Raw genomic sequence first — 18,216 nt, 5'->3', positions numbered from 1 at the left:
ATCCATCCATCCATCCTTCCATCCATTCATTCATCCATCCATCAATCCACCAATCCATCCATCAATCCACCAATCCATCAGAGGTGTCACAGGACTGCCAAGCAGTTTAACTGACAGGACATCTCCACAGCTATGAGTAATAAATTAAGAAGTAACCTACTATATTACACTTCCTGTATATCCTTTGTTTTTCCCACACTAAATGCTCCTTTATATTTGGCAACCTTCAGGTTTTCCGTTTTGCAACCCCGATTTCATCTTTTTAACCTTTAACAATAAAATTAATTAATTCCAGTTATTCCTCGTTTAAAATCTTATAATCCCCTCCTCTTTCAGATATACAGCCTTTTAATTAAATCCAGCTCATGTATATCTGAACAAAATGTCAAAAGTCACCATGGAAAAATGAAAATGCTCCATAGGACTTTATTCTTGTGGTTGTTTGGACTGTCTCCAAAAGCCTACGAGATGCCATAAAAGAAAAAGCCTGACTTCTTGTGGTTTTTTTTTTAGTTTCTAGTTTTAGAAGTTTTGGTAAGAATATGTAATACATATTTGCACTTTAATCTACTACTCACAAGGTTAAAAGGTTGTTTTTGGGCTACAGATATCAGACTTAATTTGACTTAGGATGCAGTACTGAACCTTGCAAATGCATAAATGATGATGGAGAAAGCCTGAAAGCAGGAAATCAGACTAGTTAATCATATCTTTTATTGCTATGTGCTCCCCATTACAACAAACAGCATCAGTAGTGTACACTTCAATCTACACAAATACATAGAAAAGCAAATAGAGCAGAGAGTGACTGACAGTCATGACAATCATAATACTTCAATGCATGGATAGCACAGGGGTATTGATACAGTACATGGAGAATCCTATGCAGTAATATCTGTCTGAGGCTCAGGGATTGTCAATGTAACATCTACAGCTACCCTAGTTTTCATTACAAGCTCTGCATAACAAGCAGCAATGTTGTATAGGCAGCAAGTAGGCTAAAGGATGTGAAAAGGACAGGGGAGGAAATGGTTAGACAACACTGACAACTACAAACAGCATAAAAACAACTTTACTGTTACTACACTAATAATGTTTTATTGGTTAAAATAAAGCATTTGTCTGCCAGTACATGTTGCTCTGATGTAACAGCTCTGTTAACAACTTCTACGAAACAGCTGTAAAAAGACAGCTTTCTGACGACAAGTAAAACATCTCAAAATTGAGCATGTATATTTACATCTAATTGTTTGCAAAAAACAATGTCAATTCTAGTCTATCATGTTTTTTTGTTTTTTTTTAAAGTAGAAAGCCATTTAAAATTTGAAAATGTGGCTGAAAAAAGAAAAGGGCGTCATGAATGTGATCAGTTTTCAGTTGTTTAATGGCTGCAGCTTATTGACCAGCTGGCACTGCACATACTGTAAAAACAAAGCAGAACCCTTTAACTTTCAATAAATATTTATGTACTCAATGCTATATACATGTACTATACATTGGCACACAGGAGTGAGTGTGAATAGTTGCGAGCTATTTCTTTGCTGAAAACACAAATCTGTGTCTTTGCTATTGCAGTCAGATGCATGGTGGTTGTGAGGAATTCCTTAAAATTTTAAATAAATAGCTTTCTCTCTCCTGAACCTTCTTCCACCATCAAAAAAAAAAGCCATTTAGGAAACACTTTGGTAAAAAACCATGTTCCACATACAGTAATACTCCTCTGAAGGTCCAGCTTCTTGTGCTTACAGTGAGGCTTTGTTCCTGTAAACACAATATATTCAGTACAACCTTATTCAGACTGAATGTGAAAGAATGTAATGAGCTTAAAGCTCCATTAAGCGAGATTTTTGATATAAAAATTGGACTAAAATGACTCTGTGTAATGGTAAAGGGTCTCTCACAGAGATTAACCCACTGAGAATTAACACCCAACTCTACAGCACTACACAGCTTATAGCACATTAGTCAGCACCAAACAGCACCGAGCTGAGGAGACAGATTTCCCTCAGGAGTTGGTAAAGACCAAATAGTACAGACACAGGATTCAATGAGATGCTCATATTGCCCTGTTTCTGCTGGATGTGCAAACATGCAGCTGTTTGCAGACAGGTTAGCCAGTAACACTTGATAGGTGAATGGGCACATGCGGACTGTACTGCGAGTTTGTTTGAGAGTCTTTCCCCCCCTAGTGGTCAAAAAACGCTTAATGAAGCTTTAAGTGTTTGAAATCTAATTGTTAACTTATGTTAACATAAAACTTAACACCAGAGCACATTTCAAGTTGCGTGTTTGCTTATTTTGTGGTTTCATCAAAGTAGAACAGAAGTATACATTTTTGAGTTGCATAGTGAAAAGTCACGTCCTTCTTATAGTCTGTCCAAGCTGAACAAGAGTCGGCTGTATCTAATATACAGTATTTACACGTGACACGTATTGTTAAATATGTTCCCTGGTTTGTTCCCTTCTTTGACCTAACAACTTCAACCTTTCTGAGCAAAAACTTTGACAAGAGGGCAATACAACGTGTCAAAAAGGTTGCTGGCTAGCACCATAAATACTTCTGATGTAGAAAAGGATAAAGGCTGGGATGAAGTAATGGGAATAGTTTGATATTTTGGGGAGTGCACTTTATCACTTTCTTGCCAAATGCTGCAAGAGAATACGAATATCACTTTTATTTCTGCACAATAAACATAAACTTACAGCCAGGAGAAAGTTATCTTAGCTTATTGTAACAACTAGAAACAGGGAGAAACAGCTGGCCTGGCTCTCTCCAAAGATAACAAAATATATTTTTTTTGTTTTTAAACTTCAGCTTTGTACGGAATAAACAGAATATAACAGATTCATTAATGAACTAGTGCTTCCAGTCTTTATGCGAAGCTAAGATAACTGTCTCCTGGCTGAAGTGTTGTATTGACTGCACAGATATGAAAGTGGAACCAATCTTCTTATCTACTCTGTGCAATTAGGCAAATAATCCTATTTCTTAAAATGTTGAACTATTCTTTTAAAACATTACCATGGGAACCTTGCACCAGCATTTGAGTGTGTAACAGTGACTGTTAATGTCCATTCAACACTGCTGCTGAAAATGTAAACATTAGAAATAATCATAATATTCTAATTGATTGAAAGGGTGCTTGAAAATATCCTTAGCTTATTAAAATAATACTGATATTTTCATGCACAGTATTTACAGGAACCTTTATAAATACCCATTTCCATACAAACTGTGGAGTGCCACTAAACAGACGTCACTGGATATCAAACATCTATACAACTAAAACCATTTTCCTAATGGTTTTCACTTGTTTATCTCTGGCCACTTTCCACATGTGGCCATATAAAGTCCGGTGGATGATACTGTATATGCTATGACTCCTCAAGTACTGGGACAGCTGGATTCTATATGAGCCAAGCTTCAATCTTGAATTTTTTGGCAAGACAATGGCAGTTTGTTTCAAGTAAAAAGGGGATTTTCAGCTGCATCAGATGATCTGTTGTCATGAATGTTCACATTGTCACTTTAATGACTGCACCTGCTGACATTTTCTCTCTCGCTATCCGCAGAGCGTTTGCCGGAGGACCTGCTGCAACGCTCCGCAGTCATCAGGGCCTGATTCATTAAATGACAAAGCCAGAGAAAAGACCAATCAGAGGGGAAATGCAAGGCTTCATGACTCACTTGTGTCAAAAAGTTAAGAGTTTGGTTGGAATTACACAACCATTTCTTTGTAACATTTACTGAGATGTTTGAAGTTTGGAGCAGTGTAGAAAAATAGATTATTTAATTTAATTTAATTTAATTTAATCTGTCCTTTGGCTATTTTGAACCACCATAATTATTCACTATGAACTACTGCAGCTGTGTTTCATTAAGCTTTTCATTTGACACAGATGAAAATTACCTTTGGTCCATTTCCCCCTTTACCTTAATATGATTGTAATATTTTCTCCTCTCAATATTAAGTATGAAAGTCAATATCAGGGGCAAAAGGAAAGGGAAAGTCTTAGCAACAAAGTGAACCAGCACTTTTCTCTCTTTCTCTCTGTTTCTCGCTCTGTGGTGTTTTTGGTGTGAAAAGACTCAGGATGAAGCTGAATTATCTACTGTACATTAAGAGTTCAGATGGGAAAAGGGCGTCACTTTCATCTCCCCACGTCAGAATATGTAGGCCACCGACTATCTGTCAAGCTGCTTGACCTTTGACCCTCAGTAGGTTCTGCCAGGGGGAATGTTGTCATGGCACGCAGCTTCTTGCCAGTGAGCCCGATGTGTCGTGGTACCCGCCTTGGTGCTGTAGTGATCTTCGCTGGGGATTTCTTAAGTGGAGCAGGGGTGGTGACCTGTTTCGCGGCATTGCCTGTTGGGGCAGATCCTTTGCCTGAGCCTTGTTTCCCACTACGAGTGCCGTTGGCCGCTACAGAGGCAGTTAATGTCTCTAGCAGCTGGGAGGCTGATCCAAAGCGGACGTGCTCCTCTGTCTCAGCCGCGTCTGAAAACAGAGACAGAGCTCCGCTGCGCTTGCTGCAGGAGTCGCAGCACAGTTTGTTGTAGCCTGGGATAGAGCAGTACCGTGCTAGGACCTCCATTTGGCAGAAGATGGATTTGTCTCCATTACATGGCTCATCTGAAAGGCAAAGAGCATACAGTGTGAGCCCAGTGCATGAGACACAGTGCTGAAAAGTGGCGAGAGGGAGGGGATCAAAAAAGTGGCGTGGAAGTAGATGCATTACAGAGCACTACAGCATTGCTTTTAGGAGACTGACAGCTGAGTGTTTGTGCCACAAAAAAACTATAGAACATTTCATGCAGAGCACATTCAGCAGAGTGATGGACACTCAGCTGAACTCTCTGTGAAGAGGAGAGCTGTGATCCCAGATCCATACCACTGCACATACCGGTGCGCAAAGTGGAAAAAATTGCTGGTTTTCCCCTTATTCACATGTTGGCGAGTGGCGCTGCAGTGATAGATAGGTTCCCTTTTCTAATCACACAGAAAGACGATCTTTAAAATGACCTCATTAATTTTTAACTAGAGCCTTTAATGTGTTCCTGGATAAGCAGGACGTTGCTTCTTCTGGAGCAATAGGCATAGACCACCATAGACATAGACTACATCAAACACAGAAACAGCAGTGATACTCTTTCTAATAGATTAACAGCGTGCTTTCTTGCCTGACTCGCTTGCCGAGAAAATGGAACAGATGTTGAAGCGATCGTGAAGGGCATTGTGATCGTAAGCACCGGTAAAGTACCAGTTAGTGCCTTTCATGTGTTAACATAAGCATCACCTTCTAATAACATTCATAAACATCTGTTTCTCATTTGAAAAGGGTTGTTGACGCTTACTGCTGCTCTGAAGGCTTACAATAAAAAATATATTTTTAACCTGTAAACTGTGTGACTCCAAATCCACACAAAGATGGTAGCTAATACCTACAATCTTTTTTATTGTGCAGTGGACAGAACCTTTGTTAACCACTACATTGTTAGAAGAGTCTTTGAGGAGGCTGACGCAAGGGAGGCACAAAGTGGGTTGTACAAAAAAATGTGCAAATAATTATACATAATATGGCATTGGGACACATTGGTTTGTTTCTCAGCTTAAAAATAAAACACTAAGGACAAAAACTACTGGAAGCAAAACAGATATCTTGAGTTTCAGACTCCTCATTCAGCTGTTTTAAAATCTTTCTTCTTTTTATTGACCTTTCTAATTTGGATGGTATAAATGCACTACAGCATACTGTATGAGAAGTTGCTGTTTGCTTTCAACTGAACTCACCTCATCAGTATGCTCAATTAAATATCCTCAAAGTATGCACGTTTATTATGTATTGATGCGGTGTAATCATTACTCTCTGTATATTCAGTGCCATATTGATTTTAAAGCTCTTGAGAACCCTGTAAGTAATATTTTTGAGCAGCCACGTATACTGTGGATCAATACAGGATATACCTCACGTGCTTTTATGCACAGATGAGAGGGTGTGGCGTTTGCGTCTCCATCCTAGTTTATCCCTGTATCTCGGTTGCAAATATCAACTTGGCATTTATGTTTTAACAAAAGTATTTGCATGTGTAGACATTTGAGAATGACAGTTATATATTAAACTGAGACTAGAAAATGCTCTTTTTAAAATGAATGCTAGAAAGGATGTGAGGCTATTTAAAGTAGATTGTAATTCTTTGAAATTTCCCCTTATTATCCAAGTCAGCTGTTTTAAAGCATCGTCATTAGACAACCTGTCTCCTGGTGAGGTGCTCTGTGTTTACTTCTATTTTATTTCCGTCCATGCTTAAACACAGCATAAAAAGAGCCAAAAATAAAGTCACCAAGCTGACTTGGACATTTCAGTTACACAGCAATATCCACCTTAAGTTTGCATATTAATCTTTGTGTCACACAAAGTCACTATTGCTCTGAGATGAGTGCAGGCATTTCTAGTAAATCTGCACTTGAACTGCATTTACCATCCAACAATAATGGAAGTAATTAATGCCGACTTCATGTTCACTGTGATGAATCACGAGTCTGCCCATCGATTTTTATGCCATACAGAAATGAATGAAAACCAAAGGCTGCTGGAAGGTTGGAACAATACATGATTTGAAGAAGCCAAAATGTGCTGAAATGTTGATCCACAGAGGAGGTATTCATTTGTCTTCAGTTCTTAAGAAATGCTGTTCTTACCATGGCAGGGTCCCGGTCTGCACTGTCTCACATTTTCAGGTTTGTCTCCGTTACACTGATCTCCAATCCGGCAAGTGACCAGACGCCTCTCCATTCCCTCTCCACAGGTCACAGAGCACTGTGGAAGAGCACAGGCAGCGACTTACTCACACACTGTGAGGGAACACAAGTGAAGGCAGCTCAAACAGGCAACAGGAAATGTCAGGATAGGTGGGTGGGATAATAAGCCGACTTAAGGTTCAGCTGTCACCATGAAACATAATGTTTGGCTAGCTGCAAGAGGTGAAGTCTATCACGTCCTGCTGAAACATTTTGTCCTACGGATAACACAAAGCTTACTTTATTGTTGCTTGTTTGGACATCTCAACTTCATTTTACTTCATTTTCTGTAAAGTCACTGTAGAATTCAAAACAGCTGATAGACTAGCAAGCTGCAATTTATATTCATTTTAATATATCTCCATCTGGCAGCTTCGAATACACACAGTGATAACCCAAATGTAATCTGGTAAAAATAAAGCTTTGCACAGAGATGAGTTGGGTTTTCAGTTAGTCTACCTCATTACCACTGATCCCATTTAAACATATCATTTGCTTGAGTGCCAGTGATATATATATATAAAAACCTCACTCAGAGTAGATGCACATGCCTCATAGATTTGGTTGTATTTGCACTATGCATTCGAGAGTTAGTTCAGGTCAAATAGGCTACGCCTACAAGAATTTGTCAGCCAACTTTAGCAACACGTTTTGGCATCTCTAAAAACAAGTGAACTGCGAATCACTTTGGACTCATCCAAATATGCTATGTGCCAAATACGCTGGAGTCTGAATAACATTTGTTGGAGGGATGATGAAAAATGCTCTGGCATAAAAGGAAAAAAAAAAAACCCCACACACACAAAAAAAACTGTGCTGACAAATTTTTCTTCCGTTTTTTCTACCTTCTACTGAATTGCATGTTTGTTGTGTCGTGGCTGAAACCTTCCCGTTATCTAATATTTATTTCCAGTTCCCACTTCTCTCTCTCTTTTTCTGTTGCTGCTTCTGTCTCTTATCATTAACACCATTGGCTCACAGAGTGCTCAACACTGCCAAAAAGATTAATCACCCCCTCTGTCAATAACTGTCAACTTAAGTGTTGATGGCAGATATGAACACTTTTTCCTTTAGACGGGGTCTAAACTCGCATTACAACACTATTGTTAAATGCAGTTCAGATGCCATATGAGCCGGTAAAAGGAGGAACTTGTGTATTTTCATTTTCATCATTCATGTCACAAGGCAATTTATAAGAAGAAATTAAAAAACTGGAGAACTACTGTCATGCTCATATATGCAGCTATGCTCCAAGCCATGCTATCAGAAATCTGACCACAATTCACAAATTAACTGCTGACATGAAGAATTGCATTTTATTAGCTCGTATCTGCTCTCCACTGCTGAGCTGGATGTCTGATATATTGGATTTTTGGATGGTTTCAAAGGTCTCATTTGGATGCAGGGAATTGGTTGACTAAAACCGCTGTGTTTTCGGATGAGATGTGACGCTGCTTAAATCAAATATCAGGCATGTTAAAGCTGCAGTTGCATTGACACATTTACAGGAAAATGGTGATCTGGTAGCGAGTAAGCCAACATAAGTTAATTGGAAACAAGATGACATGATGATTATGATCAATCAGATGGATCCGTGGCTAAATGATCCACACCCAGATGAAGGAAGAACAGAGTTTTAAAGAAAATCTCTCTTTCAGCCTCTTTCAAGTAGATCATGTGGATACTGTACCTCTGACCACGCTCCGGTCCTCCACTGGGCAGGACATGGGACTCTGTTACAGGGCCTCCGGCTCTCTGGCTTCTCCCCGCTGCAGTACTTGCTGTGGACGGAGCGGTTGGTGCTGTCGTGGAGGAACTGCACACACCGAACTGTCCGTATCTGAAAGCCCAGGCTGCCGCAGGTTTTGGTACAATGCTCCCATTCCTCTGAGATCCATCTGGAGAAATCAAAGTGAGGTTATTACTGAAGACATGAGCTACTTTTGACTATTTTATAAACAGTTCAGTGAGGGGCCACTGGAATTATCAAATGTTTGGCATTTTTTGCCTTCAAACTGATTAATAGTTATTATAGAACAGTTGCTGATTAATTTTCTGTTGATTGACTACTTAATTAATTGATTAGTCATCTGGCAGCAGGAACCAACTTCTTCCTGCATGGGAACATACATCTGATTTATATCGGTACAAGTTATAGTTTCAGTAAAAGCTGAGAATATTCTCCTCCAGTTTAAAGTGAGCAGAAAAGTTAACTTCAAAAGGCTGATTGAGGATATATATGGAACTGTAAATATTCAGAAAGACTCTTGGACTCCATGTTGCTACATGTTTTTCTTTATCTTCACTTTTGTTGTGTTTAATTTGATGGAATCTGGATGAATTCAAGATGAAATCTCTCACAACGTTTATGAATCTACAATCACATCGAGGCTGTTGAGACGGTAAATGGGTCTTCTGAACGGAGGACAAAAAGGGGGCACAATGGAAAGTGATGCATTTCAGGCTTCTTTGCAGGCCAGCAAAGAAGAATCGATTGGAATTCAGGAGCAGATGTGAAGAGCTTTAAACATAGCATTCATTGACGTAGGATACAAATACATAGAGAGAATTGGCATGCAGCTATGAGATGTTTACTGGACACAAAGCCTGAGCGTTCTGAACGCTTCCCAAACTTCTCCTAGAAGTTTAGACTCACCCGACACTTCCCAGACCTGAAGCAGCACATCCATTTCAAATACTGAAAGCTGTCATGCTGACTGACTAGCACTCTCAAATCAAACATTTGTATTAATTCCCACTTATAAAAACATCAGACACCAGCTGTGTGACTGTTTTCTTCCCCCGAGTCTTTCAGTGAAGTTGATTTTCCCAGAAGGACTGTATCTGTCTGTGTGGGTGTGTGTGTGTATGACAGACAGAGACAAGGCATTAATATTTAACAGAGGATAATGACATGATGTGTAGGTAATGGAGAATACTTGATTTTGTACTTGGAAGCACTCGTAATGACTCATTAAATTCTAACAAAAGCTTGATCGGCCATGGGTGTATTTTACAAAGGGTTAGTCTACTCAAATCATAAATCCACTCCATGGAGTATATTTTCCACTTTAACACTATCTCTTCTTACATATTTTGATTTATTTGTAGAGCCTTTGCACTCCCATTAAAGATTATTGGCAGTGAGTAAGTATCTCAGGGGAGACAGAGACATTTCTGTTGGGTTTCTTAGTTTTCACTGAAGATGCGTTGTATAACTAGAATTACCGCCTCACGGTTGTATGCCTCCACGCACCAGTCAAGTTGCTGTTCTTGCACTATGGTGTTGAATAATGGGCAGAACATTTTTTGCAGAATACTATAATGTCACATTGCATTTAACTTCTGACTTTTTGGATATTGAATGTCATAACCTTATCATTTTATCCTGCACTCCTGAGATATGGTGTTCACGAAAATTGGGCACCATGAGTAGTAAAAGTAAACATTTGTACCAAATTTGAAGAAATTCCCTCACAAGAAGAGAGATCTCATTCCCAAGAATTGTATGGACAGACGGGTGGGTGGGCTATGGGATGGAAAACCGGAAAAACAAACAAAAATTGCTGCAAATTTAACCCAAACTGATTGTCTAGATAGGTAGGGGGCATGCAGTGCATTTGAGATTTAGGTGAAATGACCCTTTAAAGGAAAATATTAGTAAATGACAATCTCTTGCTCAAGATAACTGATAAACATAAACAGTCAGACTGGTTTTGAACAAGCCAGATCCAGATGATCTGACCTCAGATTCAGAGATTCAGAGTATCTAATCCAGATTAATTAGAGGCAAAACCAAAAGTTAGCACAATCTAAATATTGGCAGTTATCCTAATGTGCAAATAAGGTCAAAAAGGTCCAAATAGAAACAAGTCGAACTATGATGGATGATTACAGCAGTTAGTTTGGGTCATAACTTTACAGTTCAGCTGGATTTCTTAAGCTGTGATATGATTTTGCCTCTGCCGCATACAACATCAAAAATTCAGAGGCTGCAGTACTGTAGGGGTACAGAAGTGGTCAAAACTCCTTGTTAAGACTGACAAACCCATCTGCTTTTTGTTCTCAGTGCTGCTTAGTCGTTTGTGAGGATTAGAAGTGTTTGTTCAGGACTTTTTCTAAATCTTTTGCATTATGATGGCAAGCTTTTAATGTCTTGCACGGTAACCCTTTCTCTCACACTGCTGTGTTGGGACGTATCCAGCTGTTGTTCTGCCTATTTGCATTTGTTTGTGTGAAAAGGATGTAGCAGTTTGTCAGATTTAATGAGCAGCAACATACTGTATGAGGGATATAGATTTAACGCCAGAGACCATTTTGATCACACCAGCCGCGACTAGCTTCAACATGTTCACATTGTGACCAATTACTACTCTGTAGTGATTACTGTCAGTACGTAAGATCTCAGCACTCATGGGTAGGACTATGCGCATTCTTGAACTTGGCAGTTGTCAAAACGGCTTCTGTGTTAGTTCCCGCTACAAAAGATGTCTTCAGGCACATATTTTGCCATGATGACACACATTACCAGCTGATGGTGTCACGGCTGGTAATCATATGTTACCCTACATCGTCAGGGCCCGGCTCGTATCTTTTTGAGGCACACGGTCCCACATCTCCTCCCTGGCATTTCTTACTGTATCTCCTCTGCCTCCGCTCCTCTTCTCCTTAAGTTTGCCTGAAAATCTCAGTCATGATGCAAGGTGGGGAGTCCAGCAATGATGAAAGAAAATTTGGCCAGCTATTGAGGGAATTCACCTTTCTTTAAAGTCTGTCTCCTCACACAGACCGACTCAGATACCAAAGTACAAAGCCAGTGAAAGGAAAAGTAGCGCACATACTCGGAGAGCACATACCTCCACCAAGGCTGCAGCTCTCATAATCTCTCAAATTCTTTAAATTGCACCAAAACAAATTTTAACTTGGTTTTAACATGACGCTTTAGGTCTAGGAAGGTGCTCAAAGAGAAGTCCCTTAACAGCAGTGAGTGAACGCTCCATCCAGTGTCAGATCTCTCTCCTCTCTCGCTCCTTTGGTTTGAAGATGAACACAGCTGCCGGTGGGTAACATTAGCACATGCGAGGTCTTGCATCATGGCCGTGTATTGACCTAAAGAAGCAGATGCTCATGCAGCTGTAAGATTTGGATGGATGATCTTGGCTGCAGTTTTTTAAGGGCATCTGCCTTTAAACTTCCCTCTCGTCTTGGTGCATTCACAGCCTGCACCATTCATCAGCTTAAGCAGCCCTCTTTAATCACCTGCAGGCCTTCTTTTGTCCGGACCGTGCATTTAGACTCCATCACCTCAGTCGACACATTCATTTCCTCAGAAATGTACTTTACTTCCATACCCCTGCTTCCATAAGGAGTGTAGCAGCTTGAGTGTGTCCTCACCCAGGGAGGCCGTTTCGCCCTCACATTGTCTTGTTTCTAATCCGTATGTCCTTGTTTGGCAAAATATAAAGCAGACTGATATCTTGCGACAAAGCTCATTCTCACTCAAGTCACACTGAAAGGATGTATTGATTAAAAAGTAGACCTGTCTAGACACTCTGCACAGGAAAATCAAGGCTAAACAGTGTACAATTATCCCTGTGTCAGTATTTTGGTGGCTTTACTGACTGGCTGGGTCTCTGAAGGTTTGAGTCCATCTAGATTTAAAGCAGCATTAAAACAAACATTAAGAGACAAGTATAAATACAGATTAATGCTGCTGCTCCGGACACAGTATGTCAAATGGGAATCACTAATGTAATCTGTGTTGAAGTTGGGAAACTTTTTTGTTTTTTTGTCAGCTGGATGTCAAAAGTATAGCAGAGACACATTTAATGCCCCATGCAATGACTCCATTAAGTTAGAATGATTCAATTCCTCGTCTGATCGAATTTTTTCCCAATATTTCTGATTTAATCTTTGATGCAGTTTACAAGTTTATCTATTATCAGCCTATTTCAACACCTCTAAAGGGGCACTATTTATTATTGGAGAAGAACTTCAAACTTTTAATATTTAGAATATTAATGAGGTAATAATACAAACTCAGAAATATTTATTTTTTCCATATCTGAATAAACAAATTGTTCTCAGAGGAAAATAATGTCCCTAGAACACTGTTTGAAGCTAGAAAGGTGGCAGGGTCCGCCAAATATAAACACAGTTAAACAGTATGAAACTGTGTTGTCCTTTAAGGTCAGTTTGTTCATTCAGTCATGAAAACGAAGAGAGTTTGTTTATTTAATTTGTTCAGATAGAAAAAAAAGCCAAAGTCAAAGTCGAAGAACATCAATTTCTTCCCCAAAACTACATAGTGCACCTTTTAGTTTTTAACCATTGTTAAAGGCCCTTCAGCGTGACTAAATCTATCTATTGACTAAATGACCTCTACGCTCTTTGTATTTTTAATCTCTTTCACAAGTCTCCAGTCTTTATGGTAATGCAGTGCAAAACTGGGAGTATGAAGAAAATTTTGACTTGCATCTCTGAATACAAAACACACTGACTGGCTGATGGTCGCAGTTTAGCAAACTTGCAAAAATGCGTTGGAAGCAGGATTGTTTGAAAATGATACTGAATGTATATCTTCTTTTGAATTTGGCAGCAGTTGTACAAGGTGTTCAAGATTTGTGACAGTTTCTGAAACTTTTATCCTGTTCTGTTTTACTCTCGGTTTGAAAGCCCATAATGATCATACTTAACCTCTCGATGTAACAGAGCAGATTTTGGAGAGCCTTCTTTCTCTCCATACCCTCTCTATTGCAGACACCACAGTTAAGAATAAGCTCATTTAAATTCAGCTCACACTGAGTGGAGACACTTTAACGTTTTATCTTAATAGACTGCAGCTAAGTCCCAGTTTGAATCTAATCAGCACTTGTAATAACTCCTCAATATATTTTCCTTTGAGTGAAGTTGGAAAGTGTGTACTCACTGAGGCTGTGTGCAGTCCTGAAGATTACACATTCTGCGGATGGGTTTTGGCTTCTTGCCGGCGTCGCAGTAGCCTCGATGGACCATCTTGGTGTCGCCTTTCTTTCGACAGCCATACTTGGTGTACTGATAACCTGTAAAAGACGCAAAGGTGAAACAAGGGAACATTTAAAGAAGCAATTGTATACATTTCGATCATTACCCAGCCATTTTTCACAGGCTGGAAATTCAACCGTATCAAAACTTGTCAAGTACCAAAAGCTGTGGAGCATTGAATACTTGCTCAGATTTGTGGTCTCCTTTATTATTATTCTTCCTTAATGGCGCAGAGAACAGCTGTGCTTGCAACTGATTTTCTTAATGGCATTAAGTTGTTGTTGTCTCGAGATTCCAAGAAAATTAACCCGTTATCTCTTACTACTTATAACCCTTTTCAGAGATCAGCAGTGCCATGTCAGCTCTACGCATCAGAACGTACTTAAATCGTACTTATGTGTACGCATACTTAATTAAACCATTCAAAGACCCACCAGTGTGGGGAGTTTCTTCTCTGGTTCCCCCATGCCAATGAGAGTTCAGTTTAAATTGACCACTTTATGTACGCCTATCCCTTACAACAATTAGCCAATAATGTACCTTCATGTCAAATCACTAGGTAAAACATTCTTAAAACAAATGGCAAAAGTTTATAAAAAAGTTAATGTGGTTTGCTTTGCAACTTCCAAACCCGGCCCATAATTCATGAGCCACTCTTATGAATCTAATTAAGTCATTTCCTCGTATTAAATTAACTTGTTATCCCGGAAAATCGGCTGTTTGTCTTCTCAAGATAACAGGATAAATTAACCTGTTATCGTGAGAAAATGAGCCACGTTATCTCGAGCAATCATTAACCCATGATGTTGAGATAACGGCGTTAAAAAAATAATTGCAAGCATGGCTGTTCTTAGCTTCAACACTTCTCCATTCACTCAATACAGATGTATGTTCAACAACATTTAACATAAACAAAAATATTTTGTCTAAAAGTATATTTTGAGTTCTATTTTATATCATAAAACATTCATAAAGACTCAAACAAAACTCCTATTGTTTTTTTTATGTACTTTTGAATCATGTGTCCATAACTATCATCCTTTCCAAACAGGAAATACACTGCAAACATAATGTATAAATAAGATTATTAATATAGGTGTCGAGCAGATGTGTTTGTGGCGTCCTGCCAGCTATGAGACGGGGGATTTGCTGTATCCAAAAATAACAAGAAGTATGTAAGGTGTACGTCTTGCAGAGAGATGCCAATCATATTACAATCGCTAATGTAAAAATCGTTTTTTGAATTTTTTAATACAACCGCCCTGAGCATGTGTCTACAGACATACAATAGCAGGTCATTAAAACACACAGCTCTTCTTGTTTATTCCAAGTTGCATTACCGTTAATTTGAAGGCTGCCTATGCCTATAATATATTGAAAAACGTTTTTGTACAAGAAAGAAAGAAAATAAATGATTCATCTGTTCTCTTCTAATTTGATGGTAATTTATCTCTTACCTCCGGCACAAGGTTTGGAACATGGAGACCAGCTCTTCAGAGCCCACTCATATGTGTCCTCCTGGATAACATTGTTGTTGTTGACAGGCACTGAATCTTCATGGATGATGTACTTGTACATTAAAGTGGACCGTGTTTCATTGTCCTTGGGTATAATCTGCAAACCAGAGGAAGAAACACAGTACCTTTATAGCAACATCCTCTGTTTAGTGTATTTGCATTAGAATACTTGAAGTGCAAATTAGTGCAAATAAATGAGTTACGTTTAATCTCGAGAGCAGGGAGCATTTTCCATAAACCCACTCGAGGTTCTAATAAATCTTAAGAGTTCATGAACAACAGAAGACTGAACACTGGTCTACGGAAACCTCATCTGCTGTTTCTGAACTTTTCTTTGGATCACGTATATTTTACAGGGATGTTGCAGAGCGGATTAGAGAGTTCAATTTCAAAATGAAAACAGCTGGCTGAATAAAACACTCTGCAGGAGTACCTAAATGGAGAAGCTTAAAATCAGGTGTTGTTGTGGATATTGGGTTTTGAGAGATTAACACACATACAAATTACTTTAATTATGCTACCACCAATGCAGGCTGAAAAACTATAAATATTCCACATTTTCTTACAAATAACATGGAATATCATACCTTTTACAACATTATATAGTACTTGTTATCAAATGGCTGGCTCTATGAAGTGAGATTAAAATCATCACTGAAAATACCCCGCACATTTAGTCATGTTATCATTATAAACAGGTAGAGAAAAATCAAGATCAAAGACAAATCAAGCAACATTTTGGCCAGACATAAACTCCTTTCCCTTAAAGAGATTCCCCAATATTTCTCAGTGAATGTGCTCTCATATGGCTGACTCTGGCTCGCTGTGCAGTGGGTGGAGGAGAACAACAGCATGCTGAGTTTACCAATTATCACCCAGACAGAAACATCAATGAGCTCCAATCACTAATCTCCACCATTTTTCAGATGAACGCCCTCTTCTCGGTTTCTGTTTTAAATGAAGTAAACTGAATTTACTCCAGTGTCTGGATCCTCCTGATTCACAATATGTCAGTTCCACAGTCTATACAAGAGCCATTACACCATTAAAGGTTTTGGAAACCAGGTAGATTGTGATGCATATTGATGAAGTTGACAGCGATTAGTTAGAAACTAAAGCTATTTAAGCTTAACTTCATTTTTTAAACTTTAATCTTGTAAATCTTGTCTTTGCACAATCATGAAAGCAAAACTCATAAATTATCTTGGATATTAAAGATATTCTGAGAAAGTAAAATGTACAAGGTACAGTAGGTACCCTCTAACCTGCTCCATTATCAAAAATATTAACGTTCCCGCATGTTGTGGCTGGCGGGTGCTATCTTTGGACCAGGTACACATTCACAGGACTCTGCATATATTGAAAGATCCGTCTTGGAATTTAAAGAATTGATCTTAGTTAATCTTTACTTACTAAAAAGTACGGTTTCATCATTAAAAAACAATAAAAGGCTTAACAGGTAACATATAAGGTTAGTTAGTTAGTTAATGTGTTTGTAATGCCATTATAAACGTATAAGAAACTCATAAGGCTGTTATTAATGTTCTTAAGCGTCTATAAACTGTTGACAAGTTTCTTTTAAGTGCTTATCAATATCTCAAAACTGTGTTATATACAGTAGTCTTAAATAAGGATATTTTAAGACTACTGTATATTTTATTTTATTACCTATTAACTAACACTTATTATAGACATCAATGTATTAAGTATATCAATATCAAGCCTCAGCATGAGGGCAAAAAGGTGAGATGATGTGTTTTGCTCAACAAACCTTTAATAAGAATGAACATGTATTAAATACACGACACAAAAGTCTCATAAAGCCTGTGGGATGAGAAATCGGAAAGAAACCACAAAGCAGAACAAGAAAAAAAAAGATTAATCCAATTATAGCTCATCTTGTCTGCTCCATCATTTAATCACTTCTTTCACAAAAAAACTTTTGAAGTTCCCACTGATCGGATCCAAAGGATGTCACGACAGACGAAAAACAGATTAGTCCTTATAGTACATCAGGTTGGCAGATGATGCATGATAATAGCCACGGGGTATTTTCACTATTTAATTATAATTTTACTGATTTGTCTGTCTTTATGATGCTGGCCATAGTTTTATTAGGAATTTTACTCTTTCTGGGCCTGGGGGAACTCTTTGGTTGTGTTCCTACAGGATTCAAACTATACACTTCAGTTTAACAGCCTTCTATCTGAAAATCTAGGTCTTTTGGGCAGTAGCTCTATTTCACTCATTAAGTTGCATCTCCTTGAGAAGCCTTGTTATGATTTATTTTAATTAATATGCAGTTTTTGAGAGTTAACCTTTTTCCAATTTCTGTTTCGCAAAATTGGGTATCTTTGGCCTTAGACTGTTGATTGGACAAAAAAGGCACATACTGTATAAGTGCCACTTGAGATCTGAGATCTTTGTATGCTACTTTTCATTGTTTTCCGATGTGTAATAGACAAACACATTTGACACAAGGAATCTATTAATCAAGGAAATAATCTACACTGTTGTTTCTTGACTCATGCCCAAGTACCTGAAGTGATTACAATCATAGACACATGTCCAAGATCAAGTATTTTTTTCATTGGCAGACCTGGAGTAGGTCATCCATGCTTTGATCTACCAGGTTTGATTAACGCAGTAACTCACTCAGGTCTCAGCAGGAGAAATACCTCCCAGAGTTCAGAGAGCTGTTGCCTGAATACTAACCCGCTCCAACAGAAGTGACCATATAACCCCAAGTCCTTGCTACACTTCACGTCCTGCCTGTCAATATTGGATTTAATTCAAAGCTTTTACTGAAGGTTTTGACTCCTACTTATTCTATAGTTGTGATTTCGTGAACTGTCTTAGTGGGATTGCTGCGTAAT

General features: G+C 38.6%; 1 protein-coding gene across 1 annotated transcript in view; it reads right to left on the bottom strand.

Annotated features, from left to right (window-relative positions):
• Positions 1 to 705: 705 nt before the first annotated feature.
• adamts3 (ADAM metallopeptidase with thrombospondin type 1 motif, 3) overlaps positions 706 to 18,216 on the bottom strand; it is a 123,929-nt gene continuing 106,418 nt past the window's right edge. The window contains exons 18-22 of the mRNA XM_084360176.1: positions 15,281 to 15,437; positions 13,729 to 13,861; positions 8,491 to 8,698; positions 6,702 to 6,819; positions 706 to 4,634 (exon numbers count right to left, since the gene is read on the bottom strand). Of these exons, the coding sequence (XP_084216302.1) occupies positions 4,153 to 4,634; positions 6,702 to 6,819; positions 8,491 to 8,698; positions 13,729 to 13,861; positions 15,281 to 15,437 (1,098 nt within the window). The 3' untranslated portion in view covers positions 706 to 4,152. The remainder of the gene's footprint in view (positions 4,635 to 6,701; positions 6,820 to 8,490; positions 8,699 to 13,728; positions 13,862 to 15,280; positions 15,438 to 18,216) is intronic.

This window comes from Pagrus pagrus, assembly GCF_965226575.1.
Source record: "Pagrus pagrus genome assembly, chromosome: 8".
Classification (NCBI taxonomy): Eukaryota; Metazoa; Chordata; class Actinopteri; order Spariformes; family Sparidae; genus Pagrus; species Pagrus pagrus.
The sequence above is the reverse complement of the archived record's forward strand: the minus strand, read 5'-3'. Positions and strand labels throughout refer to the sequence as shown.